General features: G+C 37.9%; 1 protein-coding gene across 1 annotated transcript; it reads right to left on the reverse strand.

The window, feature by feature from the left end:
• Window positions 1–1,114: 1,114 nt before the first annotated feature.
• LOC114645463 (complement C1q tumor necrosis factor-related protein 2-like) lies at window positions 1,115–12,377 on the reverse strand. The gene is made up of 4 exons (XM_051923583.1): window positions 12,024–12,377; window positions 3,302–3,382; window positions 2,215–2,295; window positions 1,115–2,001 (listed from the first exon to the last, which is right to left on the reverse strand). The coding sequence occupies exons 1-4, from the start codon at window positions 12,334–12,336 to the stop codon at window positions 1,130–1,132; spliced, it is 1,347 nt and encodes a 448-aa protein (XP_051779543.1). The 5' UTR covers window positions 12,337–12,377; the 3' UTR covers window positions 1,115–1,129.
• Between the last annotated feature and the right edge of the window lie 2,237 nt (window positions 12,378–14,614).

The following is a 14,614-nucleotide window of genomic DNA, read 5'->3' on the forward strand; positions in this document are numbered from 1 at the left end:
ATCTAACGTCTTCTCCTGCGTTTCATTTACTGCCCATGTCTCAGCTCCAAACATCATTGCTGGTCTTACCGCTGTCTTAAAAACCTTACCTTAACATTCGATCACACAACCCCACCAAAACATTTGCAAAAAGTCTTAGGCTTTGCAAAATTACTTTTTTTTAATCATATCTGATAACATTCAGACACAACATTGATGAATAATTTAGTATCTGAAAGGGTTATGAATAATTATTCTAAAAATACAATTCAACAATAATAGCATGTTGTATAATATAGTTTAATGTACATGATTTTAACAAGAAAGTATAATTTTCATACAGTGATAAAAAAACAGAAAAGATATACAAAGGGGTTTAAAAACTGTCATTAGTGTTTCTGATTCAAGATCCTTATGGGACTCATGAAAGAACTGAATTGACCGCATTGCTGATCTGTCCTACAAGGTATCCTTAAAGATGAACCCATGTGGTGTGTTATTATTTGAAGTATGCCATTTGCAATTCAATAGTATGTTAGCTTTAAAATTCTTGGTAAAAGTAAGAAAATTTAAAATGTAACTTTTTTCTTCCTTGTGGGGTATATTTTCAATGAGCATTAGATTTCTAAACATTTACAATATGCAATTAAATGCTTTGCTAGTGCTCCTGTAAGGACTCCAGTAAAATCCTAGATGTGGAAAGTGTACAATGTTTTTGGCTGTTATGGTTACATGATTATTTCAGATTTATTTCAATTGACTATAAGGTTTTGTATATTTTAATGATCATCATATAATAAGCAAACCTTAACTGGGTATTACATGGTATCATGTGGTTATTCTCCTGGCCCACGGTATACTTTGCAATCAGTCATCATGCAAAGTCAGATGGAGGTAAGCATTTTGTAACCTACAGAACCATTCCCAAGCAGACTCTTATCGCACCATCTTCTGTGGTCAAAGGAGCCCTTAAAATGAGAAACTCTGGGAGGGAGAAAGGCCTCCTTTAAGCAAAGCAGCAATAGGGCAAGGGGGAGAGTAAGCAATCAAGACTTTTAAAATTGAGGTGTCTCAAAGATGTTAGTGGCAGTAGTGGAGTGATCGCTATCAAAAGGGGGCAGCAGCTTTACGGTCTTCATCGTCCCAGAAATTACCCTTCTCTGGGAGGTGTTTGTGGGAAACTGCGGCTCTCTGATGAGTCGCAACTGTCTGGGAACAGCAAGAAACCGCTGAAAGTGCTACTGCTTTCGGAGTTCTGGAACATGCCATTGGTGCTGGTATCTTTCACTTGTATCCAGGCTTGGTCACCAGCCTGAAGGTGTTGCACCACCATCTGAGAGGCCTGACCCATGTTATTTTCCTCTGTGCTTTTTACAATACTCTGGAAGTTCACAAATAGGCCCACCTTAAGCACTCTGAGAAAAGCTGTCACGTGGTAGGTGAAGATATAAGTGCCATTTACAGGTGCTGTGTAGATCCCAGTGGTGGGATTATAGTGCCCCATGACATTATAGAGCACAGATGTGAAGGGCACTGGCAGATTGGGCCTAGGGTAGATGTTCTTTAGGGCTGCAGAAAAAGCAGATTGGATGGAAGGGGTGCATGGCCCTGGTTCTCCTCTATCTCCTTGATCCCCTTTCTCCCCTCTGTCCCCTGGCAATCCCTGAGGTCCCTCAACACCTTGAACTCCTGGCTCTCCTTGAGGACCCAGTGGCCCCATTATTCCCTCATCACCCTTTTCCCCATCTTTGCACTCACATACTCCCATCTCTCCCTGATCCCCTTTCAATCCAGGGGTTCCTTGCTCACCGGGGGAGCCTTTCTCCCCATTTTCACCTGTTTGGCCGGTTATGCCATCTTTACCAGGCAAACCAGGCTCTCCTCTTTCTCCAGATGGTCCTGGAGAACCTAGATTTCCAGGTCTGCCCTTCTCCCCTTCACAAACTGCCGGACACTGACCAGGTTGCCCTGGCGGGCCTCTTATGCCTGGAATTCCATCAATGCCTGACATTCCTTTTTCACCTGAAACCAGAGAAGTAACAAATTTACATTAACATTCATACAGTGCTAAAGTGGAACACAGGAAACAAGAAAAATATCATTTTGATGTTATTGCCCAGCTCATTGCTACAGAAAAAGCATGAAGATATATAACAATGGCCACATCAAATGCCTACCATGTCCTGTAGGTGGGCACACCTACTGTGTGGAGAAAAAAGACAAAATGTCACCTACCTTTGAGCCCAGTGCTACCCTTAGAGCCTTGGAATCCAGATTGCCCTTTATCGCCTTTTGGTCCCTCATCTCCTTTCTCACCTACATGATGGTAAAAATAAAGAAGAGTGCAGACATTTATTTTTTTCTTTTTGGTAATGGTGGCTCTCCTCTTTCTCCAGATGGTCCTGAAGGTCTTACACTTTACATTTTAAATTCTGGAAGCACCCAAAAGCTGAAACAACTAGGAGAAATATACGATGATGCTGAATGACCACGTCCATGGTGCCGGATTTTATGTTTACTTCCTCCTCCTCTACTTTAGTGGAGAACTCAGTTTACATGGATGCAAAGTAATATGACAGGTAATAAGTGTAAAGACTAGACTGAAAGTCAAAAAAGTGGCCAGTTAGAAACAATTAAAGGAAAGGGAAGGGTAAAAGCACAGATCAGATAAAACAAGTCCAGTGGGATCTGACAAGGTAGAAAGTAAAGGAAGCTGAGCACTTCACCATTAAGCTCTAGTGTTCCAACATACAGTAGCTCCTTTAACTACTTCACAGTCCTCAGTGGTTTTAGCACAGTAATGCATTCCAGCAATAAGTGAGAAAGAAGAGCAGGAAAAGCTTGCATCTGTAGGCTGAATTTAATTCAAAAAGACTATCCATTTTCCTTTGATTGGTCTTTTAAATGCAGTAATAGCATTGGGTGGATATCATTTTGGTAGTGTTCAGGTTAGGTGTTTCATGGTTTTAGCATTCCATCATCTTTCTCAGCCCAAAGTATTATTATTATTAGCATTATTCTGGGAGGAACTAACTAAGGTAAGGATGACGCTAATAAGTGATTGAAGCTTTATCTTTATCACCATCCAGATCTCCTCACAGGTGGCGCAGTGGTAGTGCTGCTGCAGCAAGGAGACTGTGGAAAATTGTGGGTTCGCTTCCTGGTTCCTCCCTGTGTGAATATCGCTTTGAGTACTGAGAAAAACACTATATAAATGTAATGAATTATTAATAGCTGACGTTCACATTTTCATACTAGCTTGGTTCTTTTTGTAAACCTTTTATTCCTGTGCTTCCTTTGTCATTGTCATGGACTCACTCACCTTTGAGGCCTCTTTGCCCAGGTAAGCCTTGATGACCTCTAATTCCCATCTTCCCTTTGATTCCTTGACTTCCTGGTCGTCCTGTGAAACAAAGAGAATCAATCCATTGAAGGAGCAGTGTGGTCGAAATAAAAATAAATTAGAATGACTTTATAATTAACCTTGATCACCGGGCTCCTAACAATCTAACAAATATGATGTCTAAGGGCTTACATCTGAAGCTCTCATGCACTGGAAATTACCTTCTTGCCATTTCAAACTCCTTTTTCCAGTATTGTGGATGTTCAGATTGATGGAATGAAGTTTAGTTCTAAAACCGAACACTTAACTGCCATGGTAGAATTAAGCACTCTGTAAACATTATCTCTGATAAAAATGTTATTCTATTAGCCAGACATCTGTGTTACAGTCATTTTGACAGACCCTTAAACAAGTTGTTTCATTATTGTATCTGACAGGGGCATATGCTCCCTGGGAATGTGTCCTTTTAGCATTGTAGCTCATTCTTTAAGCCTAAATAGATCCTTTCTCACTAATAGTGCAGATATTAAGAAAAGGGAAATACAGTAAAAAAAAAGCAAAAAAAAAAAAAATGAAAATAACCTGCTTTAAAATGCAGCTTTCATTCTTAATGCATATTACAGTATATACTGCCATATAATCTATATATATAAAATAGACTGTGTGTTTCATTTACAATCCTACACCTTTTGACCAATTGGACCAAATTTTACATAGTTGCACTTCAGAACCACACAGACAAGATAAACTATTTTGGAGCCCAAAACTTTGACCTGGGGGTCCCAGTGTTTTGTATTCCTGGGTGCTACACTTTGCACACTAGTGCCACCTGCTGACTCAGAACAAATATTTCAGTCCTATGATCCCTGACTGAACTGGATCAAATTTTGCATAGTTGCTCTCTAGGACTATACATACAAGGCAGACTACTTTAAAACTCAAAATGTTGATTCTGGGGATGCCAAATTAACATTACTTATCTGGAAAAAAACTTGTACTGCTTTAGACTACTGTAATATAAAACTAATTTATTCTGCACTTTTGCAAGGGGGTGTTGGGTGAGGCTTGATCGAGCAGAAGTGAAGCACAACACAAAGGAGAATCAAAGGGTTGTTGTTTAACTCTTAACTCTGTAAGTTTTCATTCATAATTTAAACACTGCACACAGTCCACCATGAACTAAGAGGATGAGTCAGACATGAGAGCTTTCATGGTTACTATTATGATTGGTCTTCTTTATTATTTATTTATTTATTTTCCAAAGGAATTCCTGGGACTTCTTGATATCTATTCTGGGGTTTCTGGGGTCAGTTAAATTTATGCAAATATTTATTTTGTTGTATCTTAGTTCCTAATGAAACTGGAATGTTTTAACGACTTATTGTGGTGCCATTTTTTTTTTAATATTGGCAGACAGTGCCATTATGGTGAGTTTCACATTGTACACTAATAGATAGATAGAACATATTTCATGCCATTTCAGTATCTATATTTGGATAATTCTACTTTTGATAAAGTCTACTTCTTGGTATTTTCATTCTCAGTTTTCTGTCTTATTTTCTAGCTACAATTCTAATTCTTGTCTCATGTTTCTGGCTTGGCAAAAGATTAGTTTATCTGTTTGGTTTTGACTCCTGCGTGTACTCCATTTTGGTTCTCATTTCCATTCTTCCAATCCCGAGATGAAAAGTCATTCTGCTTCAGCAAAACAGTTACAACCAAGCAAGAAGTTATTCTGAAATCTAATCGAACCCAGAAAGAACAAATTCTTGAAATGCTGCATGCTGGTAATATAAAAAGGAGTATCGTGTGCTTTTACAGGGGGGTGTTGGGTGAGACTTGATCGAGAGTGGAAGTGCTGAGCGGCACAAAGGAGAAGCAAAGGGTGGTTGCTTAATTCTGGCTTTGTTGTCTCTTATTCATAATTTAAGTACTCAAACTATCCATTTTGATGTAAGAGGATGAGTTAGATATGACAGTGCTCATGGTCCAGTCAGATTAATTCTCAACTCATGAGGGCATAGATATTGATAGATAAGGCAGTGTTGATGACAGAACAGCCAGCAATGACAACAGGGCTACCATTTCAAAAACACATAAACCCTTGCTTTCTTTCTTTAGCCCATTCTACAAATATACCCAGGCAGTGCCTGGTATTTTGGATAATATAATATAATATAATATAATATAATATAATATAATATAATATAATATAATATAATATAATATAATATAATATAATATAATATAATATTTACACCATGCTATGCACAGAAAGTTTATTTCATTTTAATCTTTTGAGACACGTTCTCAAACCAACCATAATAAGAATTAGGAAATCGCTTACTAGAAAATAAGGAAATTAAGTATATATGTTTATATTGAATTTCAAAAGATACGAAACATCAGGATAAACAACTGAGTAAAAACTTTGGAGCTCCTTGGTATAAGTTTTCGTTGAATCACAGTTTGCTCAATTAGAACTTTGACATTTTCACATGAAGTTGGTCTTGGGAAAACAACATACAGTTGCCCATGTGAGAAAACAGGATTAGGTAAGTAAATTCCAAGTTTTTGTAGAGTTTGTCCATGTAACTTGTTAACTGTCACAGCAAAAGCGACTCTTAATAGGAAAGTGTCATTGTTTAAATTGAAAAGGAATACATAGACTTTGATCATCCAAACGAATCCGTGGTAAAATAATTGTCCTTTAGCAGGTCCAGTACACCTAAGATTTCATAATAATATAATATAATATAATATAATATAATATAATATAATATAATATAATATAATATAATATAATATAATATAATATAATATAATATAATATAGAAAATGACCAAACCCAGCTTGACATCAAAACCATTTAAAAAATAAACTTTTCTGTGTGTTCCCTTAGAGATAGGGTGAGAAGCATTGACATGCGGTAGAGTCTCAGAGTAGAGCCGCTGAATCCTCCACATCAAAAGGAGCCAGTTGAGGTGATTTGGCATCTGATGCCTCCTAGACGACTCCCTGTGGAGGTTTTTCTGGCACGACCAGCTGGGAGGAGACACTGGGGAAGACCCATGGCTCGGTGTGAAGATTATTGTTCGGGAGCGCTTTGGGGTCCCACAGTATGAATTGGCAAGTGTGGCTGGGGAAAAGAATGTTCGGGGCTCACTGCTAAGAGTGTTGACCCCAAAACCTGGCTTCAGATAAGCAGTGGAAGATGAATGAATGTGTGAATGAACTTTTCCATGTTTATTTACACATATTGCCTTATAACATTAGGCAACCATAAATCGTTTTGGGTATGTCTCTACCAGTTTTGCACACCTAGGTTGGGGAATATTTGCCCATTCTTCCCATGAATTGTTCAAGTTCAGCCAGATTTCCTGGTGAGTGATGATGGACTGCACTCTCCAAGTGTGTCCACAGATTTTCTATCAGATTTAAATCAGAGCTTTGACTTGGCCACTCAATGATATACATTGTTCAACCCTTAAGCCATTGTACTGTTTTTCTGGTAGTGTGATTAGGGTTGAAGAGACACAGCCCTACAAAATAATGTTGCCATCACCATGCTTCATGGTAGGTATGGTACGTTAAGTCTTTTGTGCTGTTTGGTTTTCTCTAAACATAGCACTTGGAGTTCAGTCCAAAAAGATAGTCTTGGTCCCATTTGACCATAAAACATTTCACCACATTGCATCAAAATGCTCCTAGTGTTTATTTGCAAAGTGCAAATAAGAGTCAATGTGGTACTTTTTCAGAGGAGGCTTCTTTCTTGCCAACCTGGCATACAGGCTAGCTTTGTGTAAATATTCTTGTCACATGCACATAACAACCAATCTCTGCCTTAGAAATCTTTTTATTTCCTTCTCCTAACTTGTGCCTTTCCACAGTTTTATCTTCAAGCCGTTTTGAAAGCACATCTCCAATTGTGATCAATTCTTTATGTTTCCATGCACCACAAGCAGTGAAGTAGTCAGAACCACTACAACTGATATTGGGTGGGGACTAATTAATTTTACTTTAAGCTTGAGAGTTATAATGTGTAAATACAGCTGGAAATAGTTATATTTAACTAGCCAAAGTACCCGGCATTACCTGCTTATATTTGTAAAATGGATTAAGGAAAGAAAGAAAAAGTGCATGTTTTTTTTTATCAATCAATCATCATTCACACCACCTCTCTACCAATGTCTTACTTGTGCTCTTAGTTCAAGATGGACAGTTTGTAGTGCCTAAATTATGAAGAAAATCTGGCAAAGCAGGAATTAAACATTAGTGTTGCTTTGCACTTCCACTCTCAATCAAGCCTAACCCAACACTCCCCTGCAAAAGCGCAGGATACTTCTTTTTATATTACAATAGATAGGAGTAGCATGCAGCGTTACCCAACTAAGTAATGTTAAGTTATGGACATTTCATTTGTTGGTCTGCCTTTATCTTGTTAGGATATTTCAATTACTCTGAGCTAGCAGGGGGCACTGATGTACAAAATGTAGCGTAAGAAAAATAAATAGGGCTACAATTTTCAAAAATGTTGTGTTCCAAAGTAGTTTATCTTGTCTGTATTGTCCTAGAGAGCAACTATGCAAAATGTGGATCTGATCGGTCAAAAAGCTGTAGGATTATATAGGGAAAATACAGAAAGACAGACATTCTACTTTATATATAGATTTATTTTCATTTACAGGGTTTTGTGACAAAGAATGAGGATTTTGATAGGGCATGATGATTTTGTAAAGTTACTGTACATACATATAGCTGAAGAGAAGCCATAGAACAATACTATTATCTTACAATTTTTCAGTGGGGTCTTTGGAGATTGTATGTCCAGTTTTGAAGCAGTCTCAGGCATTTCTTTTAAACATTGACTTCTTGTGTCTATGCAAGATGGCTCCTGGCTTAATGAGGCTCTGAGAGGATTTATATCCACACTTTCCTGAACAATATTACATGTGGATTATCTTCTATTCTACCAGTTTCACACATTCAGTGAGTTATTTGCAGGTTCTATGAACCAATGCTATATATGGATAGGCGTCCTTGGACCATTTTATCACACACCGCTTTACCTGCTTTAACAACTGTCAAATTAGAACAAGGTACCTGCTCTCCTTACTAAAACTTCTATATCAAATCAAAGCAAGATTTCTCGTTTTAACTCTTAAGTTAGCAAATGTATGTTAAATATATCAAATGAAATCACTCTCACAGGTCATATTATATATATACTAGTCATTTAGCCCGTTACAATAACAGGCGCTAGAACAGTGGTGCATAAACATTAGTAGGAACAGTCTATATTAAATGGCAAGGGACTTTGACCTCATTCTTTTTGTTGGTCGTATTTTTCTTTCTTTCAGCCTTTCTTTTGTTGATGTTTACTTGCTGAGCTGACCGTTCTTCATGGGCTGCCGCCGTGTATTGTGTGTCTTTAATTTTCTGTGACAGTAATACTGTCTTGTACGGCTCTATTCAATAAGGGCGCGCACAAAAAGGCGAGCTTCAAAAAGGCGACCTCAATTGAGCGCGGCGAATAAAGGCGTTCGTAGATAATTTAGTTCAAATGGCTCTGGAATATGTGAAGAGCAACAAAGTTGCAGATCTTTATTTACGCGCGCCTTTATTTGCTGCGCCCAATTGAGGTCGCCCTTTTGAGGCTCGCCTTTTTGTGCGCGCCCTTATTGAAGGATACCATCTTGTATGTCCGCTGGCTTGTACGTCCACTGGCTTGTACGTCTGCTGGCTTGTACGTCTGTAATATACCTTTAATTTTCTCTGGCGGTAATACAGGCGTGCGCATCGGTAATATGCCTTTAATCTCCTCTGACAGTAATACTGGCTTGTATGTGGCTGTAATATGCGTCACTGTATTGTGTACCTTTAATTTCCTCTTGCAGTAATACTGGTTTGTATTTCCATAAAACGCCTCTAACTTTCTCTGACAGTAATATTGCGCATGGCACCGTGCCCCGCGCATGCGCACTTCACCAGAAGACACCCACACACGGATACCTGGACTCACATAGGGATTTTATATATATAGATAATATATATATTTGTCATATATTTGTATTTTTCAACTTAATACAAACATTTCACTGATGATGATCCAGTCATGCCAATCCCCAATATGACCACATAGTGGGTTGACTATGCCAGTTGTTGGACACTCATGCACATATTGTCTGTATGGCCGTGAACATATCATCACTGTTTTTGAGAACCAGATTCCATCCGTTATTCTTTCTGTTTTGATTTATTCTTTTCCATAAAGAGCAGAATGGTCTACTGTATGTGAATTTAAAATTGCTGGCAGAGATTATTTTAGGGAAGTTTGAAAGACAACTGTCACAAATAGCAAGGTCTAACACTGAAGAGACAAGCAATCAACAACCAAAATGAAAATGAAAATCAAGCTTGTAACACTAACTAGGCACCGAATCCCAGATACACCTTAACAAGAAGAAAATTATTTTCTTTCACTAAACAAAAGCATTTGTCATGAACATACTTTGTTACTGCTAGGAACTGATTTTTATGTTTCAACACATTACTTAATTTTGATACATTTTATCATTTTTGGACATCATTAGGTTTTTTTGTTTTGGCACGGTGGTAAGCATTTTTCTCCTGATCTATGCATGGCTGCAGCCATATTGTTTAATGCTGCTGTGCCAGTTGCCATGGATGGGATGTGATGCGTTTTGGTAAGGTTTCAGCATCCTAATTTTGGAAAGATTTGCTCTTGCATTCTCTTTCACTCTCTATTGTTAAAGGAAGCTTAAAGGCTTTTCCAAGAAAATTTAGCATTAAGGAACCTTTGAAGTTTGGCCTTTCGCAGTAGTTTGACTTTTACTTGTCCCAGATCAGGCCTTTACCTTCTACTATAAAGTCTATTTTTCTGGTACTCTCTTTCCTTTCCCTACCGCTTGGCACCTCCATGACTTGAAACATAGAATATGCCCTACACCTGTAGTGTGGCATCACAGCAAGCAATTCTAAAATAGCAGCACTGGATGATGTCACCTGTAGTGATTTTTGTGCATAATTATTACTTTTTGTAAAACTTTCAGAATTACTATCATAATTTATTTAATTATTTCAGGAATTTTTTTGCAAGTTATTTGTTTTTTCTAACTATTTTTATTGCTGTGATTCTGTGTGATTTTGTGGATTAATTTTGGTTAAGGCTGATATTTTGTGGTTGGTAATGTGTCCCCATTGCCAACATACGATGTCAGGAAGTGACTTGTTGCAGTGTTATCAGCCAGGAAGTACAAAAGGTGATGTCGTACAATTCCTGCCATCCAAGATTCTGGATTCTCCTTTTAGGTGTTAGGAGTATTTGGGAGTGTGGCAGATGACTGGGGATCCTGCCAAGCCGGGACACCTGGAAGGACCGGGAAAGGGACAATACCTCCCCTGGACCATGAGAGGGCAACCACCCTAATCTGCATCAGGGCCACAGGATCACAGATTAGAAGCTCAACCCCATTGGGGCCTGTGACCACCGCCAGGGGGTGCCTGAATGATTACAGAGCCATGGACTGCAGCACTTCGGCCACATCAGGAAGTGCCGCCGGAAGATCATCTCAAAGTACCTAGAGCACATCTGGGGCAGTATAAAAGAGGCTGCCTCATTCCATTAGTGGAGCTGGAGTCGGGTGGCAGCGGATGGAGCTTACGAAGAGAGGAGTAGAGGCAGCAGAAGACTTGAGAAGAGAGAACAGAATGGGCTGAGTAATTGTGGCTTTTCTATGCATTGCGTGGTCTTGTAAAGAAGAAGAGGTTATTAAACGTGTGTGATTTTTGGACATCTGGTGTTTGTCTGTCTGTGTTCGGGGGGTGAATCTTCACAGTATTCTAAAAGAACCTTCAGGACAAGTTGTTGTTTGCAACTTTATCTTTTTGTCTCTCAGTCTATTCAAAATGATTTTTTTTCTGCTTTTTCTTCGTTTTTAAGAAGTCACAAACATGCAACTAAAGATGATGGAAAAACAAGCCAATAGCTAAATAAAATATAATACTATATCTATTTAAAACTTGAAAGATTGTGTTTTTGGACACACTGGATTATGTTTCATTTTTATTTTGTAGCTTTGTAGTATTTCTTTGCGTTGCAGGAGCTAGTTTATTTCTAGCAGGCACTCAACTCTGTTCACACAGAGACAGGTTAGCAAAGCAAACTCTTTTCTGATCATTGATAAGAGCTTTGTAAGTAAGACTTACTTTTAAGTTAATGGTAGGGTTTTCAGAGAGAAGCATATTGTATTTTCTTGATTTTCTCCCCATGTTACATCATATAGTGTTGGCTACTCAGTCACAAACCTTGACTAGTGTATAGATAAAAATTGTACTACTTTAAATTTTACTTGCCTACTGCTTGAGACATCTTTGTTTTATTGCGTTTAGATTATATTAGTTATTAATTTGCAATACTAATACTGTACATAATGTAAGACAATCAGAAAATGTGTATTAAAGATTTCAAAGTTAAAGACAGCAGGACACAATGGTACACCTGGAGAAGTTCTCATCTATAAATATCAAAACCTCCTACTGATACCATCTGAGAGAGTCCAAAGTCCAAAGGACCTTAAAATATGAAAACATCAGGGTCAGACTTGTTAACGTGTGACCTAAGCAGAGAAACTAGGTTCCTGTTCTTTAGACTGTATAGAAGAGGTATTAAGAGTCATACCTGGAGGACCCGGATCACCACGGTCCCCTTTAGCGCCTTCTATTCCTTTGCAAGTTTTGCAGAGGCAGAACCAGGGCACAGATTCAATAGGAAGTGGTTCTGGCATGCTCATCAGATAACTGCAGTAGGCATCTCCTTGGCCACTGCCATCTGCAGGAAAGCTTCTGGAACTTTCAAAGGTTTGGTTTCCTTGTAGGACATTTGGTAGTGCAGCTGAAGAGGTGGTAGTGGATGACCTAATAGTGGATGCCATGATGCCATAGAAGGTCAAAAGTAGTGTCAAACATGTAAGAATGAATCCGGAGATCAACATGGTCTGTGAAAAAGAAAATTACTTCAGTCCACACATTTAATAGGCTTACTCCCATCCTCTTTCATCCCAACAGAATGAAGTATTTCAGTCAGCCTTTAACAAAGCCAAGAATGGGATAATTTAAGCAATAGACACGACTTACCCCAGAAATTCTGCTTGATCAGATTTTCCTCACATGTAAAAGTATAATCATTCAAACTTTTTATTAGTGTTTGGAAGTCTGTGCTTTCACTCTTATGAAGCCTGTCGTCCTATGACATTACCAAACCTACTTACTTTCAGCTCTCACAAAAATCTTCAGTAGTACTTTTGAACACCAGTGTCAACCTGCATTTTCCGAGCAAGATAAAAAAAATGCCCTGATCCTGAAAGAGGGCACCAAGCAATCATTTCTAAATAAGCCAAATATCACCTGCTCTCATGGGTAGAGTTAATGGGGCTACCTGGCCTACCCTGTGGTACTAAAATAAAGCCTCAAATGAAAGGTGTTTTTCCTCAAAAGCTTTTTAAGGCCACATCTCATGTAAATTTGTTAATAACTGATCAGTGTTTATATGCACAGAAGGAAGAAGCCTAGTTTCTTCATAATTCGCAATTATATGGGGAAGTAATCTTCTGGAATTCTCCTTTTGCAAAATGCTCTGATCTTATTAAACTGAGCAAAAAATCAGGTGAGCAACCTGTGATAATTGTATTTTATAAATATGTTTAGTCAAATTGACACATATTTATATGTTTCTGTTACCGGATTGCACACAGCACATTCGTGTCCTGCTGAGTGGCAGAGTGGTGGCTCTGAGGCTAGGGATCTGCACTGGCAATCAGAAGGTTGCCTGTTCTTATCCCATAAAATGCCAAAAGGGACTCTGCTCTGTTGGGCCCTTAAGCAAGGCCCTTAACCTGCAATTGCTGAGCACTTTGAGCAGTGAGAAAAGCACTATATAAATGCAAAGAATTATTATGTGTGCTTCTTGCCTTACAACCAGTGCTTTTTGAATAATAATAATAATGAAGGTATTTTTACTTCAGTGAGATAAGTTTCACATGATGTTACTCGTTACATAACGATCATTATTTTTAATTTGTTAATGCTCTGGAGCTTGCAAATTCAGTGATTTCTGAAATGTTGAGACAGATTATTTCAGCCAGGAGAAGGAATAACGTGATCACCTGAACATTTGTCTCTGGAAATTAATTTTGTGGACACTTCGGCGTGTGGTTGCTGTAAGCATGTGCAAAGCAATACACACGCAGGCTGACAGAGTACAATGGATATGCGCTGACTACAGAACACTTAACAGTAACTGATTATGGGTTTACATGGCCACATAACTGGATTATTCGTGGAGAAATCTACCTCTGTTAATCAGGTTATACAGAGGTCAACAACCCGGTTTCTTTAACTAGTGGTTTACATGGCATTTTAGAAACCAGGTTTCTGTGAATAATTGACTTATTGAAGCGCATGTAAATGAGCTAAATGAATACTTAAAATCCATCCTGCCCTAAGCAACTCTTTTTTATATGTTGCTTATTCTTAAAACAACAGAGAACTATTTTGTATGACTTCAGTTACAGATTAGTTAAATTTAGTTTGAGAGAGGTTATTTCAGCTTGTATAGTATATTTTGTATACAGCATTTTCCTCTTTTACATGTCTCTATCACACATCACACACACCCTGTGACAAAATATTCAATAAACAAAAATATGTCTTTGATGAAATAAATAAAAAATCAAAATACTCAAACTTACAAATTAGTAAACCCAAATTCCAAAACCAACCGTATATTACCCAAATCTTACACCATATGTAAATTTTCTAACTTGTTTAAAAAATAAGTGCATTTTTCCACAATTAAAATAAAGAGACAAACAAGCTAAAAAAATCAATCTTTCCTGTCATTTAAATATTGCTAGCATACTTGGGTACTTTTTCATAATTTTCACTTTTGACATATATTAATGTACAATTTACTTCATATGAAACCTTATATTATGACCAATGTATGATATTTGACTTCAGATGTGGTGTAAATATGTAGCAGTATGGTTGTGCATCTAAAAAATGCTATTATTTTTTAGGGTTCTTCTGTGCCCCCATACCTAAATGTCAAACTCTACCCATCAGCTGCCCTGCACGCATAAAGAATTTACATTTATTTGGGTTTTTCAAAAATTATGAATATCTGTCAAGCAATCCACTATCTGAGCTCCTATTCCTCGATGAAATCACAGGAGTCAGAGTTTTAATTTGCAGAAATAAAAATAATTTTTG

Source organism: Erpetoichthys calabaricus, chromosome 2 (genome assembly GCF_900747795.2).
Source record: "Erpetoichthys calabaricus chromosome 2, fErpCal1.3, whole genome shotgun sequence".
Lineage (NCBI taxonomy): Eukaryota > Metazoa > Chordata > Cladistia > Polypteriformes > Polypteridae > Erpetoichthys > Erpetoichthys calabaricus.